Here is an 18,364-nt window from a genome sequence, read left to right as displayed (position 1 = left end):
ACCGATTCCTGGAGAAGGACATCGTACTTAGTAAAGTAGAAGGTCATCGAAAAAGAGGAAGACCCTCAACGAGATGGACTGACGCAGTGGCTGCAACAATTGGCTCAAGAATAACGATTGTGAGGATGGTGCAGGACCAGACAGTGTTTCCTTCAGTGTACATAGGTCGCTATGAGTCAGAGCTGACTCGATGGCACCTAACAACACTCTGTCCTATAGGGTCACTATGAGTCAGAATCCACTCCACAGCACACAACACATGATGCTGAACAGGTTTCAATGGAGCTTCTGGACTAAGATGGACTAGGAAGAAAGGCCTGGCGATCTACTTCCAAAAATCAACCGGTGAAAACCTTATGGGTCACACAGAGGTGGCACGGGACTAGGCAGCATTAATATGTTATGCAGAGGGTTGCCATGAGTCAGGGCGACTCCATAGCAGCTAACAAGCAACCAAGGGTATTATTCTGTATCTGAGCAATCCACAAAGCTTTTTCTTTTTTGATGTTCAATAGTGTGTCATGTACAAGAAGGGGCAGGCAAGATCTTGCTGTTCTGGATGGAGTTACTGGAGAAAATCACCATGGGGGTCCTGGGACTCCCCCTGAAAAGATCAGGTACAGGACAATCCCAGGTGCCTAGGAGCCCTCTCCTAGTTCAATTCCGGCCTAGAGGGCTCACTCCTCAGATTGCGCTAGATGGGAGCTGCCGAGTCCTGGCAGGGGCCAAAGATCAAAGACCACCACTCGCGTGGTACCTTCTTGCAAAGCCAGAGACCCCGACCCCCGCACCCAGCGAAGCTCGGGCCTCCCACAGCCTCAGCTGACAACAGCCAGGACCCGCCAACCAAACTCAGATTATACTGTGGAGCCTGCCGGAAGGCGCTTCGTGATAGGTAGGATGGAGTGGGGTCGAGGAGGCGGGCCTCAGTTAGAAAGCCTCCTTTGGATTGGTGTAAATCATCGGGGGTGGGGCCTCCACGCCGGCTGGGCGCGAAAGAACGAACGGCTCTGCGGAGCTGGAGGCGGCGGGAGCGGCAGAACCCAGGCTGAGGGAACAGGAGGCAGGCAGAGCCCTGGCGAGCAGAAATCATGACGGGCGAGGTGGTTTCTGAGGTGAGCAGAGGCACATCCCTCAAACCCGAGCTGCGGATGCCCGGCATCTAGGGGTCGGACAGGGCGAGAGACCGGCGAGGGCGGCTTGCCCAGGGACCGAGGACTACAGTTCCCGGCGTGCACCGCTCCAGCCCGGGCTGCCCGGCGGACACTACCCGGAGGGCTCGGGGCTTCGCCGTCGGGGTGCTGGGGCTCCCGCGCTTTGGCTCTCCTGGCTGTGTTGCTCCTGCTCTTTGCGGCGCGCGCTGCCAGCCGCCGAGCCCCTCCTCATCCCGTCGGTCACACCTGCCCTCCCCTTTGGCGCGTTTCCTGCTGCAGGACCCCTTCCTCCTACAGCGTCCCAAAAGAAAGGAAGCCCCAGGCCGTAGGAGCCGCTCGGGTGCCGGGCAGAATTGTCGATAAATACAGGCGGGGGACCGGGTGTTGGGGAGTAAGAGTGGATCCGGAAGGGGCCATTGATGTCATGCGCTCTGACCCCTTCCTTTTCCGACTGATCCCAAAGCGAGGAAGTAACCCGTCTGGTAGCCGGCGAAGTTGGGTGTGGAAGGAAACCACTTTGGTCTTCTGACCAGTGTATTCTTTTCTGGGACCGAGACTAGGGTGAGGGACACATCTTGGGTGCACAATTTAAGGGGGCGCCAACAAACTCAGCAGTCAAAACAAAGTATATGTGTATATATTTGTGTGTGTGTGGTGGTTCTTTTAAAAAAATTTTTTTTGTGCTTTAAGTGAAAGTTTGCAAATCAAGTCAGTCTCTGATACAAAAATTTATATACACCTTGCTTTATACTCCTAGTTGCTCTCCCCCTAATGAGACAGCACACTACTTGGCTCCACTGTCTATTTTCGTGTCCATTCAGCCAGCTTCTGACCCCCTCTGCTCTCTCATCTCCGTTCCAGACAGGAACTGCCCACATATTCTCATGTGTCTACCTGATCCAAGAAGCTCACTCCTCACCAGTATTATTTTCTGTCCCATGGTCCAGTCCAATCCCTATGTGAAGAGTTGGCTTTGGGAATGGTTCTTGTCTTGTGCTAACAAAGTCTGGGAACCATGACCTCTGGCATCCTTCTAGTCTCAGTCAGACCATAAAGTCTGGTCTTTTTATGAGAATTTGAGGTCTGCATCCCATTGCTCTCCTGCTCCATCAGGGGTTCTCTGTTGCGTTCCCTGTCAGGGCAGTGATCGCTTGTAGCTTGGCACCATCCAGTTCTTCTGGTCTCAGGCTGAGGTAGCCTCTGGCTTATGTGGCCCTTTCTGTCTCTTGGGCTTATAATTATGTTGTGTCTTTGGTGTTCTTCATTCTCCTTTGCTCCAGGTGGGTTGAGGCCAATGGATGCATGGTAGATGGCTGCTTGCTAGTGTTTAAAAGCCCAGACGCCACTCTCCAAAGTGGGATGCGGAATGTTTCCTTAATAGATTTTATTATGTCAGTTGACCTAGATGTCCCCTGAAACCATGGTCCCCAAACCCCCGCGCCTGCTACGCTGGCCTTCGAAGTGTTCAGTTTATGCAGGAAACTTCTTTGCTTTTGGTTTAGTACAGTTGTGCTGACCTCTCCTGTATTGTGTGTTGTCTTACCCTTCACCTAAAATACTTCTTGTCTACTATCTAATAGTGAATACCCCTCTCTCTCCTTCCCTCCCCACTCTCACAACCATCAAAGAATATTTTCTTCTTTGTTTAAACTATTTTTCGAGTTCTTATAATAGTGGTCTCATACAATATTTGTCCTTTTGCAACTGACTAATTTCACTCAGCATAATGCCTTCCAGATTCCTCCATGTTATGAAATGTTCCATGTATTCATCATTGTTCTTTATCAATGCAAAACAAATAATAGTTTTTTTATTAACTTTTACTGAGCTTCAAGTGAACGTTTACAAATCAACTCAGACTGTCACATATAAGTTTATATACATCTTACTCCATACTCCCACCTGCTCTCCCCCTAATGAGTCAGCCCTTCCAGTCTCTCCTTTCGTGACAATTTCGCCAGCTTCCAACTCTCTCTATCCCCCATCGCCCCTCCAGACAGGAGATGCCAACACAGTCTCAAGTGTCCACCTGATATAATTAGCTCACTCTTCATCAGCATCTCTCTCCCACCCACTGTCCAGTCCCTTTCATGTCTGATGAGTGGTCTTCAGGGATGGTTCCTATCCTGTGCCAACAGAAGGTTTGGGGACCGTGACCGCCGGGATTCCTCTAGTCTCAGTCAGACCATTAAGTATGGTCTTTTAATGAGAATTTGGGGTCTGCATCCCACTGATCTCCTGCTCCCTCAGGGGTTCTCCGCTGTGCTCCCTGTCAGGGCAGTCATCGATTGTGGCCGGGCACCAACTAGTTCTTCTGGTCCCAGGATGATGTAGGTCTCTGGTTCATGTGGCCCTTTCTGTCTCTTGGGCTCTTAGTTGTCGTGTGACCTTGGTGTTCTTCATTTTCCTTTGCTCCAGGTGGGTTGAGACCAATTGATGCATCTTAGATGGCCGCTTGTTAGCATTTAAGACCCCAGACGCCACATTTCAAAGTGGCATGCAGAATGTTTTCATAATAGAATTATTTTGCCAATTGACTTAGAAGTCCCCTTAAACCATGGTCCCAAAACCCCCGCCCTTGCTCCGCTGACCTTTGAAGCATTCATTTTATCCTGGAAACTTCTTTGCTTTTGGTCCAGTCCAATTGAGCTGACCTTCCGTGTATTGAGTGTTGTCCTTCCCTTCACCTAAAGCAGTTCTTATCTACTAATTAATCAATAAAAAACCCTCTCCCACCCTCCCTCCCTCCCCCCCTTGTAACCACAAAAGTATGTGTTCTTCTCAGTTTATACTATTTCTCAAGATCTTATAATAGTGGTCTTATACAATATTTGTCCTTTTGCCTCTGACTAATTTCGCTCAGCATAATGCCTTCCAGGTTCCTCCATGTTATGAAATGTTTGACAGATTCGTCACTGTTCTTTATCGATGCGTAATATTCCATTGTGTGAATATACCACAATTTATTTACCCATTCATCCGTTGATGGACACCTTGGTTGCCTCCAGCTTTTTGCTATTGTAAACAGAGCTGCAATAAACATGGGTGTGCATATGTCTGTTTGTGTGAAGGCTCTTATTTCTCTAGGGTATATTCCGAGGAGTGGGATTTCTGGGTTGTATGGTAGTTCTATTTCTAACTGTTTAAGATAACGCCAGATAGATTTCCAAAGTGGTTGTACCATTTTACATTCCCACCAGCAGTGTATGAGAGTTCCAATCTCTCCGCAGCCTCTCCAACATTTATTATTTTGTGTTTTTTGGATTAATGCCAGCCTTGTTGGAGTGAGATGGAATCTCATCGTGGTTTTAATTTGCATTTCTCTAATGGCTAATGATCGAGAGCATTTTCTCATGTATCTGTTAGCTGCCTGAATATCTTTAGTGAAGTGAGTGTTCATATCCTTTGGCCACTTCTTGATTGGGTTGCTTGTCTTTTTGTGGTTGAGTTTTGACAGAATCATATAGATTTTAGAGATCAGGCGCTGGTCGGAGATGTCATAGCTGAATATTCTTTCCCAGTCTGTAGGTGGTCTTTTTACTCTTTTGGTGAAGTCTTTAGATGAGCATAGGTGTTTGATTTTTAGGAGCTCCCAGTTATCTGGTTTCTCTTCGTCATTTTTGGTAATGTTTTGTATTCTGTTTATGCCTTGTATTAGGGCTCCTAAGGTTGTCCCTATTTTTTCTTCCATGATCTTTATTGCAAAACAAACATTTTTAATGCAATGTTTTAAAAAAAGGAAAAGAAACTAATGCATAAAATTCCATGATTTGACATTGAACAAAATATCAACATTTTAAATAAAAACAAAATCCGACTCAACTTGCAGGACTTTGCCTGACTCACTTCACCTAATCATGACTCTGGTTCCAATACAGGTGGCTGGCCCAGGAGCCGTAGTTTGCCAATTTGATTTTTTTTTTTTAAGTATTTTATGCATTAAAATATTATTTATCTTGATTACTGAGAGTTTTTTTTTTTTTTTTATTAGCTGTTCAAACTCACTAGTTACTCTGCAGGAGGAAGATGTGGCAGTCTGCTTCTGTAGAGATTTACAGCCTTGGAAATCCTGTGGGGCAATTCTGCTCTGTCCTGTAGGGTCCCTATGAGCCAGAATCAACCCAACGGCAATGGATTTTTTGGGCGGGTGGGTACTGAGTTTTTTGGCAGCCCCTTGCCTTATCCTATTTCTGGCCCTGCCTTAGACTTGCTGATACTGCTGGAAGTTGCCTAGAACGGAAAAGTGATTAATACATCACCATGTATTAAGCTGTGTGCTTACCCAAACACAGTTTCTGCATTGGCAAATGGAAATAATCCAACCACCTTGGATCCTTCAGAGAATCCACAGCATGTAACTAATACGCCTCGGTATTTTGTTATTTTTTGTTATGATTTGGATACTTCTACCAAGCATTCAAATCAATACCAGAGTCAGGGCTTTAGTCCTGTTACATGACAGATGTTAAAATTTACCCCTTATTAAGAAACTTAGGGGCCCTGATGGTGCAGTGGTTAAAGTGATCAGCTGGTTGGTGGTTGGAAACCACCAGTGGCTCCGTGGGAGAAAGATGTGGCAGTCTGCTTTCCTAGAGATTTACAGCCTTAGAAACCCTGGGGGGTCACTATGAGTTGGTATCGACTTGAGGGCAGTGGGTTTGGTATTTTTGGGTTAAGAAACTTCTGATTCAGTGCCCTGAGAACACTAAGGAGGTAGGAGACCTGACATCTAGGGTCAGCCTTGTCATTAACTGGCCAAGTCACCTAACATACTCCTCCTTAGGTTTTTTCATTTCTCTCATGACCAACATTTTATTTTCTTATCTTGTTATTGTGCTTTAAGTGAAAGTTTACAGCTCAAGTTCATTTGTCATACAAAAAATTTATACACATATTGTTATGTGACACTAGCTGCAACCCCTATAATGTGACAGCACACTCCCCCTTTCCACCCCTGGTTTCCCGTGTCCCTCCAACCAGCTCCAGCTCCTGTCCTTCCTGCCTTCTCATCCTGCCTCCAGACAGGAGCTACCCATTTGGTCTCATCTATCTGCTTGAACTAAGAAGCATGTGCTTCAGGAGTATTATTTTATGTTTTGTAGTCCAATCTAATCTTTGAACAGTGGACTTCAGGAATGATTTTAGTTCTGGGTTAACAGAGCATCCAGGGACCATAGCTTTGGGGGTTCCTCCAGTCTTAGTCAGGCCATTAAGTCTGGTCTTTTTATATGAATTTGAGTTCTGCTCCACACTCTTCTCCTGCTCCATCAGGGACTCTCTGTTGTATTCCCTGTCAGGGTGGTCATTGGTGGTAGCCAGGCACCATCTAGTTCTTCTGGTCTCAGGCTGATGGAGTCTCTGGTTGATGTGGCCCTTTTGTGTCTTGGGCTAATATTTTCCTTGTGTCTTTGGTGTTCTTCATTCTCCTTTGCTCCATGTGGGTTGGGACCAAATGATACATGTTATATGGCAGATCACAAGCTTTTAAGACCCCTGACACCACTCACCAAAGTGGGATGCAGAATGTTTTCTTAATAAACTTTGTTATACCAGTTGACCTAGATGCCCCCGAAATGATGGTTCCCAGGCCCCCGCCCCTGCTACTCTGTCCCTCGAAGTGTTTGGTTGTGTTCAGGAAACTTCTTAGCTTTTGGTTTAGTCCAGTTGTGTTTACTTCCCCTGTATTGTGTGTTGTCCTTCCCTTCACTTAAGATGATTCTTGTCTACTATCTAGATAGTGAATTCCCCTTTCCTTCCCTCTCCACCCTCATAAACATCAAAGAATGTTTTCTTCTGTGTTTAAACTCCTTGGGGTTTTTTATTTGTGACTTTTTTAAATGTTTTATTTGGAAATTTTTCAACCTAGACAAGCATAGAGAGATTGGTATAATGAACCCATCACTTAACTTCAGTTATCCGATCGTGGTCAGTCTTGTTTCATCTGTACCCTCACCCACTCCCTCCGCTTAACTAGATTATTTGGAAGCAAATCCTTGATATCATTTCATCCACAAATATTTCTGTATGCATCTCTAAGAAATAATAGCTTCCTAAAAAACAACCACAAAACTATTACCACACCTAAAAAATTTAGAATTACTGCTCAATATTAAATAGCTGGAAACTCTGGTGGCATAGCGGTTAAGTGCTACAGCTGCTAACCAAAGGGTCGGCAGTTCAAATCCACCAGGTGCTTCTTGGAAACTCTGTGGAGCAGTTCTACTCTGTCCTGTAGGGTCTCTATGAGTCGGAATCGACTGGATGGCAATGGGTTTGGTTGGGTTTTTGGTTTATTAAATAGCTAGTTAGTGTGAGTGGTGTAGTGGTTAAGAGCTTAGCTGTTAACCAAAAGGTCAGCAGTTCCAATCCACCAGCTGTTTCTTGGAAACCCTATGGGGCAATTCTACTCTGTCCTGTAGGGTCTCTATGAGTTGGAATTGACTCAACGGCAGTGGGTGTGGTTTTTGGTTTAATCAGTGAGAGAAAGACCCTCAACTAGATGCATTGACACAGTGATTGCAACATTGGGCTCAAGCATAACGATTGTGAGGATGGTGCAGGACCAGGCAGTGTTTTGTTCTTTTGTACATAGGGCTGCTATGAACCAGAACTGACTCGATGCCACCTAAAACAGCAGTCAATGTTCAAGGAGCCCCAGTGGCAGAATGGTTAAGCGCTTGGCTGTTAACAGAAAGGTCAGTGGTTTGAACTCACCAGGGGCTTCAAGAGAAAAAAGACATGGCAATTTGCTCCTGTAAAGGTTTCTGCTAGGAAACCCTATGGGGTAGTTCTGCTCTGTCCTATAAGGTCACTGAGTCAAAATCAACTCAGTGGCACACGACGAGAAGTCAGTGTTCAGATTTGACGCATACATTTTTTTCAGTACTTTTAAAAAAAATCAGAATCCAAAGTCTGTATATTGCTGTGCAGTTGTGAAATAATTGGGACCTTGAGTGAAAGAGGTTTGTAATATTCAGTACTTTTAATTTCAGGAATATAATACAAGAGCCCGTGTTGTAAGTGGATTAGATTAATTTCATTATTTTTTGTTATGTGTCTTAACACTAATATATAGGTTCCCCTTCCTCTCTTTTTTTCTTGCAATTTATTAGAGAAACCATATAGTTTGTTTTGTAGAGTTTCCCACATTCTGAATTCCATCTCTGTGGTGTTAGTTAACATATACCTCTGTCTCCTGCAAATGGGCAGTTAGATCTAGAAACAGATTCTCTAGATCTGGTCAGACTCAGATTTGATTGTTTTGGCAAGAATGCTTCATACCTGGTGTTGGGTACTTCTGTCAGGTGGCACATAATGACTGGTTGTTTCTCTTTTCGTGATGTTAGCAGCCATTGATCATTGCCTAGGTCTGTTACTTGATTTTAGGTTGCTAAAATTCTGATGGTCTAACTCTATTATTTCTTCTTCATTGATTAGCTATTTCTTTAAAGAGAAATTTCCCTCATCAGTCATTTGGGTACGCTGAGGAACAGTTCACAAAGGAAAGCATAATACATGCTTGATTCTTTTCTTTTCTTTTTTTACAATTATTCAAAGTAAATTGTTGGTTCTATAAGCCAAAAACTCATTACTGTTGAGTCCATTCCAACTCGTAGTGACCGTTTAGGACAGAGTAGAACTGCCTCGTAGGGTTCCTAAGGCTGTAATCTTTAAGGAAGCAGACTGCCACATTTTTTTCCCTCGGAGCGGCTGGTGACCTTTTGGTTAGCAGAGTGCTTAACCACTGTGCCACCAGTTGGTGTAGCATCCCCCAAAGCTGACCAATGAATTTTTGTTTTTTGTCTAGTAACTCTTAATGTCATCCCTTCATTGAACCATCGTATTAGTTCCTTCCTTATTTCCTTCCTGATGATTCCTTGATGGTTTTTGCATCATGTGTGTGGAGCATTCTGTCACCTGTTGGTTAATACAAAGTATATTCACATTTTCTAGGTTCACCTAGAAATCAATGATCTAAAACTCATTTCACAAGAAGAAGCAAATAGTCCTTCAGACAGTGGACAAGGCAGCTGTGAAACAACTGGGGCCTTGAGTGAACGAGGTTTGTAATATTCAGTACTTCTATCTTTAGGAATAGAATGTGAGAGCCTGTGTTGTAAAAGAATTGGATTAATTTTGCTATTTTCTTGATTTATCAAATTACTTATGTCCTAATCGTATTTGTTTTATTTATTATAAGAGCAAATTAACGGTTTGTGTACATTTTTGAAAATAGCCATTTTTTTTATATTATTGAATGTATAAAATGTCTAGAAGTTACAACATTGCCTGGGTGAATGCATTCCTCCTGGTTGGTTAATAAAAGGATTTTTAACACCTGTTGGAAGGATTAGACCAACTTTCCACATTGTAAATATATATATAATTACATTTCTCAGTAAGAGACATTTTTTTCCAGAGAAAATGTTTTCAAAATGTATTTTTAGATTTGCTTTACTGCAATCATTTCTTTGTTGTTACAGAATTTCACATGTGCTACTCACTTGTATAACAATATCTTTTTGAGGAGTAGGGTGACAAAGAGCTAGGCTAAATGATTGTATAAATTTTTTTTTAAATTGTGTTTCCTTCAGATTCAGATGAAGAGATTTTTGTGAGTAAGAAATTAAAAAGCAGGAAGGTGCTACAAGACAGTGATTCTGAAACCGAGGACATAAATGCCTCTCCAGAGAAAACGGCCTATGACAATGCAGAGGAGGAAGATAAAGAGAACTTACATGCTGGCAAACATGGAAACATCAGAAGAATTTACAAAACTCTGGCCGACAGTGATGAGAGTGACGTTGAGGGGTCTTTATATCAGAAACATCTTGAAACCCAAGCGACACCTTGCTTAGAGCTGGATCTCCAATCTGAAAAGTCTGTGGACTTTACAGTTGACAGAAAGATTTCCAAAAAAGCCATACATGATAAAGAAGGAACTGGGGGGAAAGCAAAAGTAAAATCAAAGAGAAGACTTGAGAAAGAGGAAAGAAAGATGGAAAAAATTAGGCAGCTAAAAAAGAAGGAAACAAAAAATGAGGTACGTTTTAAAGAATAGTTTGCTTTTTCTAAGGCAGATTAACGTTTTAGAAATATTTTGCTTTTAGTTCTTGAGATTGTTCCTGAACTCAGAATAGAGCTTTGAATTGACTGCTTTGCTTTGGGACTAACGGGGTATGTGATTTAAAACTTGTTGGTCTCATTCTCCATATTGGATATGCAGAGGACACCTCCAAAAAAATGAGTTTCTGATTTTCTTTGTAAACACATGGAGTAAACTTCACTGCTTCTGAACAGATGAAAATTAAATTTCAAAGGAGGATTTTTCATGCATCCGTCAGTCAGAGGTCTTGTCTGCTAACCAGAAAAAAAATCCTCAAGTTTTATAAACTAGTTAATAAGTATTTGGAGTCCCTGGGTGGTACAAATACAGTGAAGCCTGTGAGAGCCAGAATTGGATGGGACTGCCTTGTTTTTCCAGGTTTTGCAAATTTTCCACCTTAGACAGGGTACAGTCTTACCACTTTTGTGTCACTTGTCTTAATGGTCTTCTCTGACTGGTTTCTACCTTACACAAGTTCTGGCTTTTGCAGGTTTTACTGTAGTTAACGTGCTTGACTGCCAAGTCCACCCATTTCGGAAGAAAGGCTTGTTCAACTATGTCTGAAAAAACAGCCTTTGAAAACCCTGTGGAGCACAGTTTTACTCTGATACTCATGGGGTCACCATGAGTCAGAACCAACTCAATGGCAACTAGTTTTTAATTGACTTTTCAAAAAAATAGTTACTGATTATTAATTTTGGACAGTTCATAAAATCACAGCTTGCCCTTCAAAGGATAATTGGCTTTGGAACCATAGAGAATGTTCAAGAGTGCCATATACTTAACTGTTGATGAAATATGGGCTTTTTCTGGCCTGATCCAAATTACCTTATATTTTGAAATACTGGATTTTAAAATGATTGGATTCTATTCTTCCGTTGTACATTATCCAGGAAGAGGGTGTGAAACAGCCATTTAATGACAGTGGCTGTCTTCTTGTGGATAAAGATCTTTTTGAAACTGGATTGGAGGAGGAAAATAACTCTCCATTGGAAGATGAAGAGTCATTAGAATCAATAAGGGCAGCTGTGAAAAACAAAGTAAAAAAGCACAAGGCAAGTACCGGATGATTGCAATAAGAGCTAACCAACTGCTTCTAACCTTTGTGTTATCTTTTGGTTTACAGTTACTACCTTAATTTTTTTAACTTAAGGAAAATGTGTCAATTAAGTTTTCAGCTGTTAATTTTGGAAACTTGCAGTACAAGTGATAGACATGCTGGCTTGTTTGGAAACGAGTATTTTGTTATTACCCTTTTAGGAATGTTGAAAGAAAGTAAGATCCTTTATCCTGTGATAAGAAGCAGGTAAATAATAGAGCAAAGAAGTAAATTTTACAGTCCTATGGGCTCTAAGAAATTAACCCTATAGAGTTTCTGGAAGGGAATCAAAGAGAGGCATCAGTCAAAACATGGCTTCCCTGAGTATCTGGAAGTGTTAATTGTTCTTCCTAGGATTTTCTTTAGTTCTTTCGGAATCATTGTCCCTTCCTAGGGAAAGATGTAAGAGAGATATAAGAAATGAGGGTTCCAGCTCTTTTTGACACATGTCATTTGTTTTCTGGGCATTATAGGATGCTGTGTGTTTAAAAATTTCTGTTTGATAATTACTGATTTATTTTTAATGCAGCATGATGTGAATGCTGGAGTACAAAAGCAGTCTTTGAATGAGAAACATCATCTTATTTCACTTTGGTTTTTGTCCATACTAATCATTTCTCTTTTAAAACAAGGAACCATCTTTGGAAAGTGGATTCTATTCATTGGAAGAAGAGAACGAGTTATCAGAAGGCTCCATGAGGAAGGTGAAATAAAGTCTTCGTAGTAATCGTGTAGTTTCTGAGCTCCTTCACCAGGAGATTATGAACTTCTTGGGGACAAATATTTTATCTATCGTAATGGAAACCCTGGTGGCATAGTGGTTAAGTGCTATGGCTGCAAACCAAGAGGTCGGCAGTTCAAATCTGCCAGGTGCTTTTTGGAAACTATTGGGCAGTGTTCTACCCTGTCCTATAGGGTCGCTATGAGTCGGAGTCGACTCGATGGAAGTGGGTTTGGTTTTTGGTTTATTGTAATATTTTCCTGCTACCCAACATATTGCTTTGTTCATAGTGGGGATACATGTATGGATTGGATTGAATTAATTCTCTGAGACTTGCAAATAAGTGAACCCCTTGAGTATATATTGTATTGAGTCAATTAGTGCTTATTGTTTTCTCTCCATCCTCTTTTCCTGGAGAGAGCAAACTCTTGAGGGATGAATATCTGTGTTTCTGGATAATGTCGTTAATGTAGTCTCCCTTTCTGTGTTCTTTAAGGAAAGGAAGGCAGCCACGCTAAGTAAGGAAGCATTAAAAAAACTGCATAGTGAGACTCAGCGGCTTATTCGAGGTAATGCAAACCAGTACACTAAACTTTAAGGCAAATCACAGTGTTTTCTATGTAGGTTCAATTTGGATGTGGGAGATTTTTTTTTTTTTAAACACTCCTCATAAGAGTTTGGAATATAATATCAAGTTTAGACTTGATCTTGGTGAATGGGTATTGTTCTAAAGTCTGTGGAATATTAGTGTAAACTGAGCGTATTTCCAGAACTATAGTGGAGGTAAGGAGTACTTTTTTTTTAGTGGTTGTCTATGGATTAGCTGCATCAGAATTCCTTCAGGAGCTTTTCAAATATATAAATTCTCAGGCCCTACAGAGGTCTGATTCATTGAGTTTGGAATAGGGTCCAAGAATGTATATTTTAAAAATACTTCTTGAATAATTTCAATTTCACCACAGGTTTAAAAGCCACTGGTCTTCAGGGAGCTGCTTTTATACCTAGCTCCTTGGTTAACTGGCCTTGGTTAACTGTTTGGTTAGTCGTATATGAAGTGACATTTCACGATGTACAATATTTGTAGTTACTTGTTTTGTTCCATATTACAGAGTCTGCACTTAATCTTCCATATCATATGCCTGAGAATAAAACCATTCATGATTTCTTCAAACGTAAACCCCGACCCACTTGCCGGGGAAATGCCATGGCACTGCTGAAGTAAGAACCCGTTTTTCTTGTGATTATAATGTTATAAGCATTCAGTTTTTGTTTTTTTTTTTAATTTATTTTTATTAAGCTTCAAGTGAACATTTAGCATTCCAAACAGTCTGTCACATGTAGGTTTACATACATCATACTCCCTTCTCCCACTTGCTCTCCCCCTATTGAGTCAGCCCTTTCAGTCTCTCATTTCGTGGCAATTTTGCCATCTTCCCTCTCTCTCTATCTTCCCATCCCCCCTCCAGTCAAGAGCTGCCAACACACTCTCCAGTGTCCACCTAATTTAATTGGCTCACTCTTCATCAGCATCTCTCTACCCCCCGCTGACCAGTCCTTTTCATGCCTGATGATTTGTCTTCGGGGATGGTTCCTGTCCTGTGCCATCAGAAGTTCTGGGGAGCATTGTCTCTGGGATTCCTCTAGTCGCATTCATATCATTAGGTATGGTCTTTTTATGAGAATTTGGGGTCTGTATCCCATTGGCCTCCTGCTCCCTCAGGAGTTGTCTGTTGTGCTCCCTAGCAGGGCAGACATCGATTGTGGCCGGGCACCAACTAGTTCTTCTGGTCTCAGGATAATGTAGGTCTCTGGTTCATGTGGCCCTTTCTGTCTCTTGGGTTCTTAGTTGTCGTGTGGCCTTGGTGTTCTTCCTTTGCCTTTGCTCCAGGTGGGTTGAGACCAACTGATGTATCTTAGATGGCCGCTTGTTGGCATTTAGGACCCCAGGCGCCACAATTCAAAGTGGGATGCAGAATGTTTTCATAATAGAATTATTTTGCCCGTTGACTTAGAAGTCTCCTCAAACCATGTTCCCCAGACCCCTGCCCCTGCTCCGCTGACCTTTGAAGCTTTCATTTTATCCCGGAAACCTCTTTGCTTTTAGTCCAGTCCAATGAGGCTGACCTTCCTTGTATTGTGTGTTGTTTTCCCTTCACCCAAAGCAGTTCTTATCTACTGATTGATCAATAAAAAACCCTCTCCCTCCCTCCCTCCCCTCTTTGTAACCACAAAAGTATATGTTCTCCGTTTTTTCTATTTCTCAAGATCTTATAATAGTGGTCTTATACAATATTTGTCCTTTTGCCTCTGACTCATTTCGCTCAGCATAATGTCTTCCAGATTCCTCCACGTTATGAAATGTTTCAGAGATTCGTCACTGTTCTTTATCGATGCGTAGTATTCCACTGTGTGAATATACCACAATTTATTTACCCATTCATCCGTTGATAGACATCTTGGTTGCTTCCAGCTTTTTGCTATTGTAAACAGAGCTGCAATAAACATGGGTGTGCATATGTCTGTTTGTGTGAAGGCTCTTGTATCTCTAGGGTATATTCCGAGGAGTGGGATTTCTGGGTTGTATGGTAGTTCTATTTCTAACTGTTTAAGATAACGCCAGATGGATTTCCAAAGTTGTTGTACCATTTTACAATCCCACCAGCAGTGTATGAGAGTTCCAATCCCTCCGCAGCCTCTCCAACATTTATTATTTTGTGTTTTTTGGATTAATGCCAGTCTAGTTGGTGTGAGATGGAATCTCATCGTAGTTTTAATTTGCATTTCTCTAATGGCTAATGATCGGGAGCATTTTCTCATGTATCTGTTGGCTGCCTGAATATCTTCTTTAGTGAAATGTGTGTTCATATCCTTTGCCCACTTCTTGATTGGGTTGCTTGTCTTTTTGTGGTTGAGTTTTGACAGAATCATGTAGATTTTAGAGATCAGGCGCTGGTCTGAGATGTCATAGCTGAATATTCTTTCCCAGTCTGTAGGTGGTCTTTTTACTCTTTTGGTGAAGTCTTTAGATGAGCATAGGTGTTTGATTTTTAGGAGCTCCCAGTTATCTGGTTTCTCTTCATCATTTTTGGTAATGTTTTGTATTCTGTTTATGCCCTGTATTAGGGCTCCTAGGGTTGTCCCTATTTTTTCTTCCATGATCTTTATCGTTTTAGTCTTTATGTTTAGGTCTTTGATCCACTTGGAGTTAGTTTTTGTGCATGGTGTGAGGTATGGGTCCTGTTTCATTCTTTTGCAAATGGATATCCAGTTATGCCAGCACCATTTGTTAAAAAGACTATCATTTCCCCAATTGACTGACACTGGTCCTTTGTCAAATATCAGCTGCTCATACATGGATGGATTTATATCTGGGTTCTCAATTCTGTTCCATTGGTCTATGTGCCTGTTGTTGTACCAGTACCAGGCTGTTTTGACTACTGTAGCTGTATAATAGGTTCTGAAATCAGATAGAGTGAGGCCTCCCACTTTCTTCTTCTTTTTCAGTAATGCTTTGCTTATCCGGGGGTTCTTTCCCTTCCATATGAAATTAGTGATTTGTTTCTCTATCCCCTTAAAATATGACATTGGTATTTGGATTGCAAGTGCGTTATATGTATAGATGGCTTTTGGTAGAATAGACATTTTTACTATGTTAAGCCTTCCTATCCATGAGCAGGGTATGTTCTTCCACTTAAGTATGTCCTTTTGAATTTCTTGTAGCAGAGTTTTATAGTTTTCTTTGTATAGGTCTTTTACATCCTTGGTAAGATTTATTCCTAAGTATTTTACCTTCTTGGGGGCTACTGTGAATGGTATTGATTTGGTTATTTCCTCTTCAGTGTTCTTTTTATTGATGTAGGGGAATCCAAGTGATTTTTGTATGTTTATTTTATAACCTGAGACTCTTCCAAACTCTTCTATTAGTTTCAGTAGTTTTCTGGAGGATTCCTTAGGGTTTTCCATGTATACGATCATGTCATCTGCAAATACTGATAGCTTTACTTCCTCCTTGCCAATCTGGATACCCTTTATTTCCTTGTCTAGCCTAATTGCCCTGGCTAGGACTTCAAGTACGATGTTGAATAAGAGTGGTGATAAAGGGCATCCTTGTCTGGTTCCCGTTCTCAGGGAAGCATTCAGTTTTATAGCAAACATCTGGCATAAAAAATTCAGATTCCTCACTCCCTTAAAATTGATTCATTATGTGCTGTGGGAAAAGAATGTTTCACATTTAGGATAATTTTCAACTCCAGCTCATTTTCCCTTCTTTAGGTCATTTAAGTATCAGCCAGGCCATAACAAAGAAATCATAAGTACAACTGAAATGAACAGTGACTCCCATAGCAAAAGTTCTGAGCAGGCGACAGGCACAGAATGTGAAATGGGAATGAATCCACTCCTTGCAGCTTTAAAGGAACCCCAGAACACTGCTGGATCAGATGAATCTTGCTGTAAGGATTTGGTGGGAAGCGAAGAGCCAGAAATTCAGGAGAAACAGAAGCAAACTGATGCTTCTGGCGGCAGCTCAGTGGAACAAAAGGAATCCAGCTTCGTAGGAACCAAGGAGGGTAGTGAGGAGTATCAGGCTGGAGGGCTTGTGGCACCTGAACCTCATGCCCTGGAGGGAGAAGAAGGCCTGAAAAAAACAGAAGAAGCAGATGGCAGAGTGGAAGAGCCCAGGCAGCAAACAAAATCAGCAGCAGCTGTGCCACCTGAAAAAGCGAGGCGGTTCACTCTGGATAGACTTAAGCAACTGGGAGTAGATGTTTCCATTAAACCTCGGCTGGGTGCTGATGAAGAATCCTTTGTGATACTTGATGAACCTGAAACTAACAGAGGTAATCCTTTGAAGTGTGGGGCATCTCCTCACAATTTATCCTGACAGCTTTCAATTATTTGCCACTGTGGAGGACAGGGAACACAGGAGAAACCGATACCCACACATGGTCGTACTCTGCAGATGTACCAGATACAAGTAGAACCCCATTTTAATAAATTTGGCAGGGTGTCAGAATGACCCAAGTTTTGTCTAAAGTGGAAGCTTATAGATAGACAATATGCAAAAGAGGTACATTGCAGTTCTGAGAGGGTGTGTGTCAAATCTTATTAAGTTTTTTTTTTTAAAACATTCAGTTTATCACAGCTGAAGAGAAACATTTTGGTTCAGTAAATTGTCTGCAAAACTGACTTCTTTTTTTCACTCATTCAACAAATATTAAACTGTCTACTGTATGTAAGATACTGTTAAATAATGGGAAGACAAAGGAAAAGTATTGTTTGCTAAAAGAAATATTTAGAATGAAGCCCAGTGGAAGTTCAGATGAAGGATAAGTTACATTAAAAAAAAAAAAAAAAAAACACAAAACCACTTGTCACAGAGTAGATTTAGACTCATGGCTGCTCCATGTATGTCAGAGTGTAACTGTGCTCTATGAGGTTTTCAGTGGTTGATCTTTCAGAAGTAGATTGACAGGCCTTTTTTCCATGGTGTCTCTGGTAGACTCAAACCACCAACCTTCTGGTTAGCAGCCAAGTGCTTAACCATTTGACTACCCAGGGACTCCAAATGAATAGTTAAGGGAATGCTTAGAGAGTAAACCAAAACCAAACCCGTTGCTGTCAAGTCGATTCTGACTCACAGCAACCCTCTAGGGTGGTGTAGAACTGCCCCATAGTGTTTCCAAGGAGCGGCTGGTAGATTAGAATTGTTGACCTTTTGGTTAGCGGCCAGGCTGTTAACCACTGCGCCACCAGGGCCCCAGTTGGAGAGTAGGTGTATGTAATTACTTGTTCACTGCTTTTGCTGTTATGCTATGACTAGTGATCTTGTTCTGTCTTGTACCCTACTTTAACCCTAGCGCTTCCACAGTGCATGGCACATTGTGGGCATTTATATTTAGTGAAGAAGGAATAAATGAATGAGCCTTCAAGACTGAACTCAAGTATTACCACATTGGTAAACTTCCTGCATCTCTTGGATAGAGTTGGGTGCTCCCTCTTGTGTGTTGAGGCAGCGTGGCTTAGTGGTTAAGCTTTGGCTCTGTAGCCAGAACAGGGTTTAAATCTGGACTTTGTTACTTATTTTTTAACTTTGATATGTTATTTGACCTCTCTGAACCATCTTTTCAAAAAGATAAAATAGTACCGTCTGGCTCACAGGATTATAGTGAATATATGTTGAAAGAATGCACACAAATGGATAGCATAAAGAAGCACTCAAATAGTGGCTACTGCTTCTACTATTAGTGTAATTGTTTATATCAAGACTCCTTCATTAAACAGCT

The 18,364-nt window shown here is 41.8% G+C and overlaps 1 protein-coding gene across 2 annotated transcripts in view; it reads left to right on the top strand.

Annotated features, from left to right (window-relative positions):
* Nucleotides 1-976: 976 nt before the first annotated feature.
* The window catches only part of CLSPN (claspin), a 36,239-nt gene continuing 18,851 nt past the window's right edge, over nt 977-18,364 (top strand). For both annotated transcript variants that reach the window (XM_049878734.1, XM_049878733.1), the window contains exons 1-8: nt 977-1,115; nt 9,108-9,216; nt 9,749-10,197; nt 11,154-11,315; nt 11,992-12,063; nt 12,577-12,649; nt 13,190-13,298; nt 16,353-16,918. In XM_049878734.1, coding sequence (XP_049734691.1) covers nt 1,092-1,115; nt 9,108-9,216; nt 9,749-10,197; nt 11,154-11,315; nt 11,992-12,063; nt 12,577-12,649; nt 13,190-13,298; nt 16,353-16,918 — 1,564 coding nt within the window. In that variant the 5' untranslated portion in view covers nt 977-1,091. The remainder of the gene's footprint in view (nt 1,116-9,107; nt 9,217-9,748; nt 10,198-11,153; nt 11,316-11,991; nt 12,064-12,576; nt 12,650-13,189; nt 13,299-16,352; nt 16,919-18,364) is intronic.

Source organism: Elephas maximus, chromosome 3 (assembly GCF_024166365.1).
Source record: "Elephas maximus indicus isolate mEleMax1 chromosome 3, mEleMax1 primary haplotype, whole genome shotgun sequence".
Taxonomy (NCBI): Eukaryota; Metazoa; Chordata; class Mammalia; order Proboscidea; family Elephantidae; genus Elephas; species Elephas maximus.
This window is presented reverse-complemented; position numbering and strand designations above follow the sequence as displayed.